The sequence below is a fragment of the Sinocyclocheilus rhinocerous genome, unplaced genomic scaffold (genome assembly GCF_001515625.1).
Source record: "Sinocyclocheilus rhinocerous isolate Xijiao unplaced genomic scaffold, SAMN03320098_v1.1 scaffold5476, whole genome shotgun sequence".
NCBI lineage: Eukaryota > Metazoa > Chordata > Actinopteri > Cypriniformes > Cyprinidae > Sinocyclocheilus > Sinocyclocheilus rhinocerous.
Genome location: NW_015660930.1, coordinates 40,111 through 54,612, shown reverse-complemented (window position 1 = coordinate 54,612; position 14,502 = coordinate 40,111). Strand labels below are relative to the sequence as shown.

Here is a 14,502-nt window from a genome sequence, read left to right as displayed (position 1 = left end):
TGTAATATCAGTTTGATTATTTTGATGGTACCCTTTAGACAGCTGTTGATAAGTAACTCTGCAACTACATGTCAACTAGCAGTCATTGGAGTGTTAGTAGCATGTCTGCTAAATATATGCTAACACTTTATTTTGATGGTTCCCCAACAGACAAACTGACTATAAGTAACTTTGCAAGTACGTCAACATTCTACCAACCCTAACCTTAACCTAAGCCTACTAATACTCTAATGAGAGTTAGTTGACATGTAGTTGCAAAGTTGCTTATAGACTAGGGGGACCATGAAAATAAAATGTAACCTAACATATAAACATCGCTTTTTTTTTTCAGTTGAAATTAACTAGTTCACATCAAAATTAATATTAGCCTCACAGGGAACACTCAAATAACACTCCACACCTAACCACTTACAAGATGTAGTAAGATACTGTGCAGATCTTAAATAAACAATGTCAAGATATATAGTCCATTATAAATGTAAAAATAGATTTTATATGGTGTTCATTGTGTGTTATAAATAATCATAATCTTAAAGCTTATAACCACAAATGCGTAAGCATTATAATGTATTATAATTGTTATGATTATTTATAAGATGATATAACATATTATAAGGACTTTTATAATGCATTATGCATTCATTATAATGCCTTAAGAATACCCTTATAATGTGTTACAAATATGGGCTTCATAGAAAGTGTTACCCAATTTTTAAATAATGTTTGTTTTGAGGTGATGAACTTCATGAAATCGACATGATCTAGGAGGCTTACGGACATCTTGATTGCTGCTGATGTTTCATCGCTAAGGATGAGAAATGCTCTTTACCTCTGTTTCACATATATTGTCATGTGTTTGCATGGCATGTTGACAGAGACACAGTAGATGTCTTGGATACACTATGGGTGGTGTTTGTTGCACAGTTCTACCTAAATGAATCAAAAAGTCAAGAAGCAAAGTAGAGATTGTCAAATTTGCTGTGGAATTTATACTTGTAGAATTACTGATTTTTGGTTGTTTAAGAAACCGAAAAATCCGAAACTCCGCTCTCAATCATAATCAAAATTTCTGCTTAATTATTAAAAAAAGTGAATTTTATGCATATGATCTGTGTAATTTCATGTAAAAACACTACAGTATGATTAAGGTAGTGGCTATCATCATATACTGTAGTTTATCTATTGCCTGGTTAATGTGTGACCTAAAATACTTTATGTCCCATATAATATTAGGTGGGCCTTCGAAACAAATGCCTCGTAGCAATATGAAGGTTGATTTAATTTTGATAAATGAGTTTATCTGTACCATTTAACCTCTGTTTTAAGGGGTTCTGCTTCCTGACTCACAGTTATCAGTAATTGCTTGTGTTTAGCGAGTGATTTTCCATTGAATTTGCTATGTACTGTTCACAGGTTCAGTGGGAAGTTGATACCCTGCAACATAACAGTATTGAGGCATTATTTTGTGTTCTGTACACCACTTGTGGTTACTTTTTATTAAAATTTAGTGGTGTTAAGAAGAATTGTGTTTGTGGTTTTTAGAGGTCAACCACCAAAGGATGTAGCTGGTGTAACCTTTCAAAAGTGTATCATGGTATCTATTTCCATCAAAATACTGCAGGATGTTTGAAATTGGAATTGATTGGATCTATAATGTCTGTAAATGTCCACAGAGAGCCAGAAAAGAGCCAGAAAAAAGCCAACACTTGGAGTCTTTAGGAAATTTAGAAATCACCTGCCAGGACATACATGGGAAAAAGAGGCTATATGGTCACCCTACTTTAGGTAAATAACATGGCTTTAGCCACCACTTCAATCAAAAAAAGTAAAATGACAAAGGTTCAAAAAGCTTCTTCTATTTTTGGTATTACATTAGTAACAAATGTATTTAGCTGGAAGCATTGAGATCAATTTTAGTTGACCACTATGCATGCAATCTCCAGTTTCGAGAAATAGGGCGACCTCTAGTGACATTCTGCTGGTTGTGACAAGCTAGACTTTATTATTATTAATTGATGTCAGTCTTAATGGAACTGAATCAATTGTGCCATTTTCATGCACTGTAGAAATGATCAATTAAATTTTTCTTTGATTGAATAGATCTAATGGAGGCAGTCCTGCTTTCCTCCTGTATTCACAGATGTCCATTTGCTGTCCAGCGCAAAGTGGTTTTGTGTCAGCGAAGTATTTGTACGAGTCTAGAAGCCGAATAATGGCAGAATACACAGGCCGGTCCTTGAAGTTCCACATGCAGCAGTACTTTATTAAGTCATACCTGCAAGACATGCCAGAAAATGTCATTTATATGTTGTTTTAACAGGATTTTAGATTTTCTTAAACACTTGCTGTTCATAGAGGAGCAAAACAACTATTTACATGTTATGTAAAATATAAGGCTTACAATGGGGCTCCACAGTTTTCTGGTCTTTTCATTCGGTAATGGGCTAAAGTGTTTGGCAGCACTTCAGATGGATCCAGGTCAGGATAGGGAGGAGACCCTTTCAAAGGAGAAGAAAGGTAAAAATAAGACTCCTATCTTGTTTGCTTCATTGTATTTTTTTATACATTTTTTTTTCAAGTGACAACTGGTGTATTAGGACCTCTAACTAATACTACCCAGGGTTATCATCTCATAAAGCAGGATTCCAAAGGACCATCTGAAGAAGTACGACAGCACAACATTAGCACATTGGTCAAAGTGCAGTATTTGTTAGAACATTTTTGTTGTTGTTGTTTGAAGTTCTGATTGACTCACACATCACTTCTGTCTGTTAGGGGAAGCCTCATCATCCGTTCAGGGGCCTTCCATTTTACTGGCACATTGGCTTCTTGTTCTTTGTCCACCGTTCTCGACTGTCGGCTCTTAAAAGCCAAATCCAATCCAGAGACTTTCACAGAGAGCCCTGAACCAATCAGCATGTTCCGGGCTGCGACATCCCCATGAATAATTCTGTGGTAGGAGAGTAAATAGTCCTAAGAAAAATCATTAATAAATCATTTAAAGAATTTATACATGTCTTACAGTTGATTTTTGTTTTACTAAGTATGTGTACACATTGGCTAAACAACTCACCAGTCCTGCTGCTACCTGTTTAGCTACATGATAAACGGATCTCTCTGAAAACATCTGGAAATTATCACTTGCGCCACATCTGTCCTGTTCAGTAAGAGTTACATTCAGAAGAAAATTGAGTTATGAGATGTATATTCTTTGTCAACATACACTCTAAAAAGGAACAAATGGGGTGGGCTGTCACTGGGGTGAAACCCTAAGGTAATACAGCTAAATTTATTTAATCATTAGTATGCTGTATACTGTAGGTGTTTTTACCTCTCGAAGACTCCAGAGAAAATGCAGGAGGTTCCCTGGAACGCTTGCCTCCAAAACCAGGTACATGGGCATCCGGCGTGTCTGGCAGTATAACATCTTGACTATATTCTCATGTTTGCTCACTGCTACGTGGAAAAGGACAAAATCCACAAATTCAGTGGCCTCTGGTTGATTTGACCCTTCTGAAACAAGAAGATATATCCAACATTTGTAGTTTTGTGGTAAATTCTTAGAAGACACCTTTTCATGATTGATTTGTGTTCTGTACCTTTAAGAGTTTTAATCACTACAGCAGTGGATGTGCTGTCTTGTTTTAGCTGACCCGTGCAGATTGGCCCATAACGTCCCATCTGAAACGGCTCCACCCCCTCCAGAGTGCACTGAGCAGGTATCTCCCATGGATCCAGAGCATCCTGTGCAGGCCTCATGTTCACAAAGCCTGTGTCCAAAGGTACATGGTCCCCTTCTAAAAGTTGATTCAACATATTATTTCTCATGATTTGCCCTCAAAAAACCAAGCACCAAATATTTGGCATCTAATATTTGCATTCAAACAACATGATAGATAATTTTTCCTTCACATACCATTTACATTTGAAGATGAACCTGTGATAATCTGAGCTGATGATCTTTTGGTAATAAAGCTCCATATTATCTGAGAGACAACGATCAGGGTGCTGAGAGCCAGCAAGCTTGGGATAATGATGACTGCCAATGGACCTGATCCTTCTTCATCTGTCCATTCATGCAAACACAAAGCAGAATTTTACCCTCGTATAACAGCAAATGTGAAAGCATTAAAAGTATGTTAGACTTGATTGTAAGTACTGAAAGAAAAATAGACTCTTACAAGAGATTGGGTCAGAGCCAGAGGAGCTGTTGCATTGGGCCTGTACAGCCATAAGGGTGTCCCTTTAACATTTCCAAAACTGGCGTGACAAATGACATGAGCACAATCATTTCAATAGAACGATCTTTCAAAAATACAGCATGTATGTTAGTAGAACTGAAGTGAAAGACTTTGAGGACCTTTGAGGATCTAAATATCTTCTGTCTCTTGCTCCAAGCATGTTTTCTTTGCTGTATACATATTGCAGCTATGTGTGTGTATATTGTGAGTGCATGTCATCCTTACCTTACCGGAATAAAGGTGGAAAAGAATCTTTTGGGCTGCTTTTGGTAGAAGCGACTTGTTTGAGCATAAGGTTTGATTTTGACTTTGAGAGCAATGACCGTGAGGGTGACGGACTGCCCACCTGACTTAATGATTAACTGAAGTACAGAACCATTTTAACTGTTGCCATGAGTGGTTTGCTTTTCTGAATTGCAATCAAATTCAGTATGTTGAATATTTAAGGTTTTTGTGTCTATTTTTTAAATAAGGGAATTTTGAACACATTTATAGAGGAAAAAATTTTGCTTTTATTTTGAAGTGAATAAGTAAATTTAGACTCTTGGGGTCAGATGGCCTGAGAATTGTGACAAAGTGGGAAGTTGTTACGAGTGTTGATATTTTTAATGTAATGTCTATTGTAATTTATGGAGTTATTATTCAGTAATTCAGTAATTTAAACTATAGAGGAATTGATTGAAATCATTCGATTTTAATTCATAGTGCTGCTAATGCTATTACATATCTAGAAAAATATGGCCAATTAATATTTATTTATTTCATTTCATTTCATTTATACATTCTGTTAATTTTTTTCCGATGGTAAATTCTTGCCAGTAGTGAGCGGTAAGAAACATTTGCTAATTTTGTTGTCATAGCGCGAAATGTAAAATTATTCAATTTCTATTGCCTCATCATTTTGCACATACTGAACGTTTGTCTAAATATGCTATTTAATAAAACATATAAATGTACATTGTTGTGGGGCATCTTCACAAGTTACCCTACTCTATGCACCGAGTGCAATTCTATACTACAACAGCAGGTGGCACTATTTTACAACATTATGTCTGGAAGCTTAGTTTTAATCTGATTTTAACCCCTGATACGAAGACTGCTATATAGTAGTATTTAATTGTGCTGTCTTTCTAAAACTACTCATAATGCAAGAAAGAAATGGCATTTTGATATTGTAAATAACACTATATGTATACAAAAATCATGCTGATGTCCAAAAATGTGTAACAGGTGGTGTGAAATTACAAGGTACTGTATATGCACAGCCGTTCAACATATGAAACCATAATAACAGAACAATATATTATGAAATTGTTCATTTATTTTCTTTTACATCCATGGATCAGTGAAGTGGAGAGCGTTTAAATAGAAAGATTTATATAGGTAGATAGGCCTATATAACATAATTCAAATTCTATTTCACGGATTTTCTAAATTAAACTCAAAAACTTTACACTCACAAAAGTGGTTTCACCATATGTTCTATTAATTATGGTAATTTTATTTGTTTTCATGTGAAGCACACTTTGAACTGCATTTTTGCTACACAAATGCAACACAAATAAATTATTATTTATATTATGAAAACAGTTATAAAGTTTCACCATGAAAATCACTGAGGGTCTGTTGGATTGGTTAAGACTCTTAGGAGGGTTTGATGACTGTAAAGCTTAAAAAACCCTGGTTTACACTTACTATCATCTATATATAGGCTAAACTCTAGTGTATAAAGACTCTGTATGAGCACATTTACTTTTAAGGCAGCAAGTGCAGTTTTCCTCAACATATAACTTTTCTTTAACAAATTCCCTTCAGGCCTGGCAGCATGGCAAATGCTTTTTACGTTTAGTATTGTAAATAGTATGGGAAAGCCCGCCCCCTCGCTCTGATTGGCTGCTCTGCTCTCGTCCGCTCTGCATTGGTGTCGGTGTGCGCCTCTGACAGTCGCTGCTCTCGTTTGGCGCAAGTAACAAGGTGAAAATGACTACAAAGTTGCAAAGCTGCGCCTACAGTTAATCACCGACGGGCGCTGACAGCACCACACAGACAACAACAACCCACACAAGAGGGCGTTTCTGCAAGAATCAAAGGTCGTCGGATAGTGGACCTAATTTGTATCGTGTAGGCTATTCCAGATCCAGGTACAGTGTTGTTCGTTGTTTCCCGTGAACGCGCCGGTTGCTTATGTCATTGGAACAGGTGCGCGAAACCCAAGTTAACAACAGTCGCCCTACATCGCGAGGGATTACACACGGATGCGAGTGTTTTTCTACGGCGTTTCATTCATCAGCCGGTATTACGAAGCGATTTGAGGCTGTATTATTTTTATGTGCCTGGATAAAGTAAGCTGTTCAGCCTCGGGTGGTAGTTTATTGCTATTTCCGTGTCTTTTCCTCCTAGAAAGCGCTTGTTTGGATCGTTTGAAGACGATATTTGGCGACACTTCTTGGTGAGCGGTGAGGTCTACCATAGATTTTGTCAAGGCAACGAAGAACCCTTTTACCTTCGTGTGAGCTCGTGATTCAATTCAGATGAATGTACATGAATTTTGACTGAACCATAGAGGGAATACATTTCAAGGACCGACCGACTTCGAAGTTTTAAAACGTTTCTTTTTTTCACCAAGACATGGGAATGGAGTCGCTTTGCTTTATTGCGCTCTAAACGCGTTTGCATAAGGAAATAACCAGTTTTTTTTTAAAGACTCGTTTACTAAAGGGATTAATCATGTCCAAGACGCTGAAAAAGAAGAAACATTGGTCCAGTAAAGTGCAGGAATGCGCCGTTTCGTGGGGTAACGCCGGGGAACTCAGCGCCGTGCTGGAGATACTCGGGGGAGCCGAGCACGGAGAGTTCCCGCACCTGGGACAGGTGTTGTCGGACGCGTTAGTGTGCCATGTCGGCAGACTACCTGGTCCTGGAGACGTGCTTCTGGAGGTGAAGGGCACGCCTGTCAGCGGACTGACAAACCGAGACACCCTCGCCGTCATCCGCCACTTTCGCGAACCCCTCCGTCTGAAGACTGTAAAGCCAGGTTAGTTTGTTAATTGCTAAAACCTAGTGAGCTACCGACCGAGACAACAGTTTGTCACACTACACTGAACCCGAGGTTTCCTTTTAAAACCTGAGTAAATGCAAGTTTTAAGCCTGTGTTAAGCTATGTTTCATATTTGTAATTTTGAAAGAGGATTAGCGTCGCTTTGCACTGCTTGTGCTTGAACGTTAAGATGTTGTTTAGCGACAGACAACCAATCACGAACTGCCTCAGTGCCCAACATATTAAATATTCATAGACTTTGTACAGTCTGAGAAACTTCGACGCGTTGTGTCGTGATAACTGGAGTGACGATCAGCTGAAATTGAATTCGTTTCATAATTTATTTTCCTGTTTATTGATGTGAAGCTGCTTTGAAACATTCTATTCTGTAAAGCGCTATTTAAGTAAATATGACTTGACTAGATGATAAAACACAACCAGAGAGGATCTGGATGGCGAAATTCCCACGCAGATATACAGTGGGTACGGAAAGTATTCAGACCCCCTTAAATTTTGCACTCTTTGTTATATTGCAGCCATTTGCTAAAAAAAAATTAACTTAAATGATTTTAGCAAATGGCTGCAATATAACAAAGAGTGAAAAATTTAAGGGGGTCTGAATACTTTCCGTACCCACTGTATGTGACCCCGGAACACAAAAACATAAGGGTCATAAGGGTCAATTGTTTGAAAATGAGATTTATACATCATCTAAAAGCTGAATAAATAAGCTTTCTATTGATGTATGGTTTGTCAAAATATTGAGAAAATCGCCTCTAAAGTTGTCCAAATGAAGTTCTTAGCAATGCATATTACTAATCAAAAATTAAGTTTTGATATATTTACGGTAGGAAATTTAGGAAAATATCTTCATGGAACATGATCTTTACTTAATATCGTGATGATTTTTGGCATAAAAGAAAAATTGACAATTTTAACCCAAACACTGTATTGTTGGCTATTGCTACAATTATACCTGTGCAACTTATTTCTGGTTTTGTGGTCCAGAGTCACATATTATAGCCCTGTCATTTTATTGACCTGATAAATATGCAAATAAGAATGCTAGCTCATAGTTACAAATGTACAGTGTGAAATATGGAACAAGATAACCGGGGTAAGAACTTTTCAGGTAAAGAATGAATAGTTAGGCAGCTCTCAGGGTTTTAGCCAATATCAACCTTGTGCTCTTTTACTAGCATTTGCTTATAATTACGCAGTTGGCATTTTGATTAAATGGGACTCTCAAGGAAAAAGTGGATTTTAACTGAAGCCATTTATCACAGTTACCACAACAGGAGGAAATTGAGACTATCCATCATGAGGAAGTTTTGGTACCACTGGATGCTTTCTGTTTGTGGGTAACCACAACGATTTCATTAATCGTGTAGCTGGTAGACACTTTTACTTTCTATCGAGACTTCCAAGGTTTATTTAAGCTGCTAAAGCCAGGTTACAAGTGTTTACAGGTTTAAGGGACTCTTTATCTTGTGTTTTGAAGAGAAATAATGAGGATTTACAAAAGGCAGCGGAGACCTGAGCTTTCAGGACAGGTGAGGATCAGAGGCCGTAAAATACAGACAGAATTCTATCATGTTTCTAACCGAATCTCCATGGTTACTGAACAGAAGGTAGGAATCTAGAATAACGTCGCATTATTGTGAAACCCGACCCGTCTGTGGATTGTGATCGTATTACAGAAACATCCTAACTCAGAATCCTATCTTATCTGTTTTAGTCACCAGAATTTCGGTTACGATCGCACTTGTCAGATCTTAACCTTAAGAATTAAGATTTCAGGAATGTGACTCTGGATTATATAAGAAGTTAAGAGCGAACGAGTGCTTTTTTTATTGTTCTTTTAAGAGTGTGTGACCCTTTAGCATGTATATGTGTGCATAGGCTAATGGCATCATTATAAGTTGATGCAGATGCTATAGGTATCCATTCGGCTGGGAATTCTGTAAACTCTTTTAACATTTAGAGCTTTGAACTTTGTGTATGTAATCCTCTTTGCCTGCAGCACAGATGTCGTCTGACTTCCCAGCCTCCCCCTTCGCCCACTGTCCACCTCATTTAGCGTGTTAGCCTGCCTGAAGGATCACCATTCGACGACTTTATGCCATTTTACTGCTCTTTTGGAGATGATTTTAATCAGAGAGCTTTATGTTGCTATGGGCACTCTCTACGTCTGTTTATTTTGGGCTTGCAAATGAAGTAGAGTGGATTACCTAATATGAAAATGTAGTTCTCCTCGCATTTCCTAATCAGTGTAAATTGGCATTAGTGAACGGGTTAGCATCAGATGTCCCTTACTGATTATTTTAACGTAGTGTGAGTTTGTTAAAGCTGCCAAAGCCTGCAGCTTTGAACTGAGTCCAAGTCTAATTGATTCAATTACTCTCTTAAATCTGTGCAATGCTGTCTGGCTCGTGACTCAGCAAGAGGACTGGACACCTGAAAGCTTGTATGATGTTTGAAATGGACTGTGTTGCTAAAGTATGTTGTGGGGTTACTTTAAAAAAAGAAAAAACACACTTGTGAATAGTTTTCTTATAGTTGCCTATGCATATTAAGCTAAGAAGAGAAAAAAGTAGGCTGTTTTAACACATCATGATTGGTCACTATCTGCTATGATTTTATCTATTGGATCATCTTTATTTGATATTTGGATATTTGATATTAGATATTTATATTTACAGGCACATTTCCTATGTCTTTACATTTGCCGTCTTAAAAGATCTTTGTGATCTTTAGCAAATCTCAGTTAATACCCATTTTTTTATACTGTACTTTAGAATGTTGTGTTCTTAAATCAGGGTTATTATAGTTACAGTAAGTAAAATTATAATGAAAACCATAAAAAATATTTTCATTAATTGAAATAAAATAAAAATTAACTAATAAAAACTGTTGACATTAAAAAAAACTGATAAAAATGACAAAAACAACTAAATTATTAAAACTTTAACTAAAACGAAATAGTCAAAATGCTAAAAACTATAATAGTATATAAATTATATTAAAATAACACTGATTTAAATTTCCTTGTAGCCTTGTAAAATAAAATGATTAATTTTAGTTGGTAGATTTATTTTTTTGTTTATATCTCCAAATTTTATTGGACAGAACATGACACTAATTATCGATATCAACTAGAATTTTAATATTCAAATAAAATCCAATTTTGTTTATAAGTGTAGTAACAACAGTATCTGACCACTGTGACATTCAGCCATTCTAAAATAAACATCACAATAATTGTAAATATATTGTATGTAACATAATATAGACCACAATCTAATGAAAAGAGGAGTCAGTCAAACAATTATAAGAGGTTCTACTTTCAGACTCTAGGGACAGGTATAAGCCTGCACAAAAAAAAAAAAAAAAATCATATTTACTTCTAAAGAAAGATCAACTGCGTTTCTTAAATGTTCCTGCATCAGAGGCCGTGTCGTGTACTGTATGTGTGTGTGTGGCTGAGTGTTTTCTCTCTGTCCTTCAGTTTATGTTTAATTCATACCATCTCAATCATTGATGAGTCCATAGAAGAGTCCAGCTCAAAGGGATCAGATGGTACCAGGAGACCATTTAGCCTTAAATTCGAGCCACAACTAACACTGGCTGAGTGCTCTACACGGCTGATATGAAGCTCAAGGGCCTTCATCCTGTGGCCGGGCTCAAGGCTCCTTGGCCAGTCTAGAGAGCTCAGCAGAGCTGCTGCTGGCATTTATACCAACTTTAGTTGGATGAATTGGTTGCAAAGGTGTAAAAGGTGTAGCATGGTAAAGTCATGGTCAAGTGGGGCTCAAGACAATAAGGAAACAATTGAAGGAAACTGTGGAAGGAAGGAAAATGTAAAGTTGAAGTTTGAAGGGTCTAAAGTAAGCCAGGATAGTTTGCCATGTGTCGGTGAGTTTTCTGTGCTGATGAGCGCACATTTACCGTGCTTCTCCTTATCGACTGTATCCTTTCCTGCCCAGTGGACTTGTGGCTCATGCTCATATTTTCCAGTCTTATCTATTCCATGGCGTGAAGCTTCTTGGCCTCCCAACAAATTCACTCGAACCTGTCATGTCCTCTTCCGTTTTTCCTGTTCTTCACCCCCAGACCTTTTCTGCCAACCCTCTCACAAGCAGTAGTGTCCAAAAGACCACACTGAAAATATGGTTTCTTCACAATTCTAAAATCCAGGTTTAAAACAAAGAAATGTTATGACATAATGTGGCTAATAAATATTTACTATTTTGCGCATTTGTGAAGACCAGGGGGAATTCAGTTAAAGTTCTAAGAGGTCCAGCCTGCTTCTTTTTTTCCCAGTGGAGGCCCAGGCAATACCTTTTTGCAATGGTAATACATTTACATGTGGACAGCAATAATACTTTGTAAAATCCTAAATAAAATGATCCTCAAGGACAAGGATTTTGGAGCTTAAGCAGAGGTGTCTGAAAATCTTCTACAACAAATATAAAGTGAAGTGCATTTGGAGTTGCATATTAATATTAGGTGATATTCTACAACAGCATAAAAATATAAATTAACCTGAATGCTTGTGGTGTGTATAGCTACGTTGTTTTGACATGCTGTGGAAATTGTAAGCCAGGGTCTAGGTTGGTAACCTTTGTTGTAGACATGTGTACAATAGATTTTGTAGATTTTTGTTTGTAATATTATGTGAAAAATGTGTTGGAAAAAAAGTGCATTACTTTGCAAATAAATTTCTGTTAGCAGTCTCTGATTTTTTACCTTAATACTTGCAAAATAGATAAGTAAACTGATTTTTAATATTGAACACATTTCAGTGCTTAAAGGGATAGTTCACCCCAACATTTTCCAAACCTGTATGAGTTTCTTTATGTTGAACATAAAAGAAGATATTTTGAAGAGTGCTGGTAATCAAACAGTTGATGGTCCCCATTGACTTCCATAGTATTTCTTTCCCTACTATGGACGTCAATGGGGACCGACTGTTTGATTCTTCAGAATTCTTCTTTAAAGTATCCTCTTTTGTGTTCAACATAAGAAAGAAAACAAAAATCTGTGACATTTACGGTAAAATACCGGCAGCTGTGGTTGCCAGAACTTCACCGTAAAAAATATGGTAGCAGCATTTTAGGTTTTACAGACTTAACTTAAATTCACAATAAAATACCGTATTTCATTAACTGATGTAATGTTAATAAACCAACATATTGAAGTACTAATATTTGTTTTGAACCTTTGTAATGCACTGATAACCACCAAAAACTGGTGGTGATGAGAAAGTCACATGATGAACCAAAGCTCATCACAAACAGCTTTTCTACGAGCTGAGGGCAATATTTATATATAGAAGGTGCACAGTGTCATTCACACAAACACTAAACCCCATCATGGTGTCACACATGATACTGAAATAATGCAATAAACATTAATTTAACAACATTAGATGTAAGATTAAACCCTAATATACACAACTGATAAGAAAAAACTAAGATGAAACATGTTATTTAAACAAAAAAACATAAAATATGAAGTGTCATGCAGGGAATTGTCGTGAAGTGTCAATTTACGTTTTTTTTGATGGTCCCCATTGACTTCCATAGTATTTCTTTCCCTACTATGGACGTCAATGGGGACCGACTGTTTGATTCTTCAGAATTCTTCTTTAAAGTATCCTCTTTTGTGTTCAACATAAGAAAGCGAATATAGAATGGAAACTTACTGTTAACCAGTTAACAGGTTTTTACTGTAGCATTTTTACAGTCTTTTACTGTTAAAATCTCAATCATTTTTTACAGTGTAGGTTTGGAACGACAGGAGGGTGAGTAAATGATGACAAAATTTTGGGTGAACTATTCATTTAATCTCTGAGCAGAGATCTGCTCTGTATTTCATAACCATGATGTTGCATTAGAATAAAAAGGCACAGCCGTCATACATTCGGACCAGATGAAGGTTTTTTTTTTTTCGCGTACATCTGTGAAATTGTGCTCAAAGCCATTGTTTGAGTGCGGCCTTGATTAACCGCAATGGTGCAGTTTCCACACATTGTGTTAATGTGCAAGCGGAGGAAGGGTGAGGGAGTGTATCATTACTGACTCATAGGCTGACTTACATTAGTCCTCCTGTCATGATGCTGTGTGGCATTATGAAGCAGCAATTGTTTTGATACTCATACTGTGTTGTTGGCAACGTTTTCTTGTGTTGATCTTATTGTCTTTACTTACACACTCTCCTGAGTCATGACAAAGGAACAAATGCCTCATTTTATTAGACCATAACTAAAAATTCTCACTGCTGTACCGTCTCCCTTTTTCTTCAGCTATGCGGTGTGAGGTAAATCTGTTTCGTTCTCTGCTGGATGATTATAGTAGTTTATGGAGTAGACAGGGGTTATATCAGCTTTGTAGAACAGGGAGGAAGCTTTAATGTGGTTTCCTTTCAAATGTTCGCAGCTTATGAGCGGTCTGTCACAAGCAGCTGCTCCGGTCGTATAACTTTACTTGCACGTTTGCTGCTGACATACACCTATAAAAGCGTACCACAGCTGCTTTAACATTCTGTTCAAGTCTGTTCATCTCTCTGAGGGCCTCAGGCTCATTGCTTAGTCACCAAACAACATTCATGCAATTTTTTTTATGTAAACACCCTCAGTTCCTTTCCCAAAGTTTCATACAATGGCAGAATTTTCAGTGGTAATCATCTCCAGCGGCTGTTACACAGATTTGACAGGAGCAGAATGCATTTTCTCTCCCATCCTCATTTCATCCTCCCTTCAAACCGGCTTTTTTTATTAGCTGTCCTTGTGTTATTGAAAGCCTGTTGTTTGCATGTTTCAACCTGCCTCAAAGAAGCAAATAAAACCGTTTCTCTTTTGGTAACACTCACTTTCTAGTAGAGATGCACCGATTGCAATTTTCTTGGCCGATTCTGATTTCCGATTTTTTTGTTAGTGTGATCTGCCGATACCGATTTTTGCAGATTCCGATTTTCTTTCTAAGAACTATAATTGACAGCATATACAAACAAAAATCTACTTTTCTTCAACGCAAAGTTTTATTTTCATAAAAAAACAAAAAAGTAAAAAGTCAGTAATAAAATAAGAACAAATAAAAAAATTGCAAACAACAGCACAAATAAATGCAATAGAATAAAGAGAGCTATGAAAGTATGTAAGTTTTTATTCAGTTAAGAAATACTACAGAAATTAAAGTAATCAAATGTAAAATAACACATCCA

The 14,502-nt window shown here is 36.8% G+C and overlaps 2 protein-coding genes across 5 annotated transcripts; one reads left to right on the top strand and one right to left on the bottom strand.

Moving 5' to 3' along the window:
- Positions 1–688: 688 nt before the first annotated feature.
- Positions 689–4,547, bottom strand: LOC107726152 (tyrosine-protein kinase STYK1-like). 4 transcript variants are annotated; one of them, XM_016535659.1, is made up of 10 exons: positions 4,467–4,547; positions 4,182–4,260; positions 3,917–4,066; positions 3,600–3,797; positions 3,332–3,513; positions 3,074–3,157; positions 2,756–2,973; positions 2,617–2,657; positions 2,402–2,498; positions 689–2,275 (listed from the first exon to the last, which is right to left on the bottom strand). In XM_016535659.1, the coding sequence occupies exons 2-10, from the start codon at positions 4,231–4,233 to the stop codon at positions 2,077–2,079; spliced, it is 1,221 nt and encodes a 406-aa protein (XP_016391145.1). In that variant the 5' UTR covers positions 4,234–4,260; positions 4,467–4,547; the 3' UTR covers positions 689–2,076. The 4 variants fall into 4 exon arrangements, with proteins under 4 accessions (XP_016391145.1, XP_016391146.1, XP_016391147.1 ...); XM_016535660.1 differs by having other exon boundaries at positions 4,472–4,547; XM_016535661.1 differs by lacking the exons at positions 4,182–4,260; positions 4,467–4,547 and having other exon boundaries at positions 3,600–3,770; positions 3,924–4,060.
- A 1,630-nt stretch (positions 4,548–6,177) lies between these two features.
- LOC107726150 (membrane-associated guanylate kinase, WW and PDZ domain-containing protein 3-like) lies at positions 6,178–7,503 on the top strand. The gene is made up of 3 exons (XM_016535657.1): positions 6,178–6,534; positions 6,642–6,690; positions 6,945–7,503. Exons 1-3 carry the CDS (start codon positions 6,497–6,499, stop codon positions 7,278–7,280), a joined length of 423 nt encoding a protein of 140 aa, XP_016391143.1. The 5' UTR covers positions 6,178–6,496; the 3' UTR covers positions 7,281–7,503.
- The last annotated feature ends 6,999 nt before the right edge of the window (positions 7,504–14,502 follow it).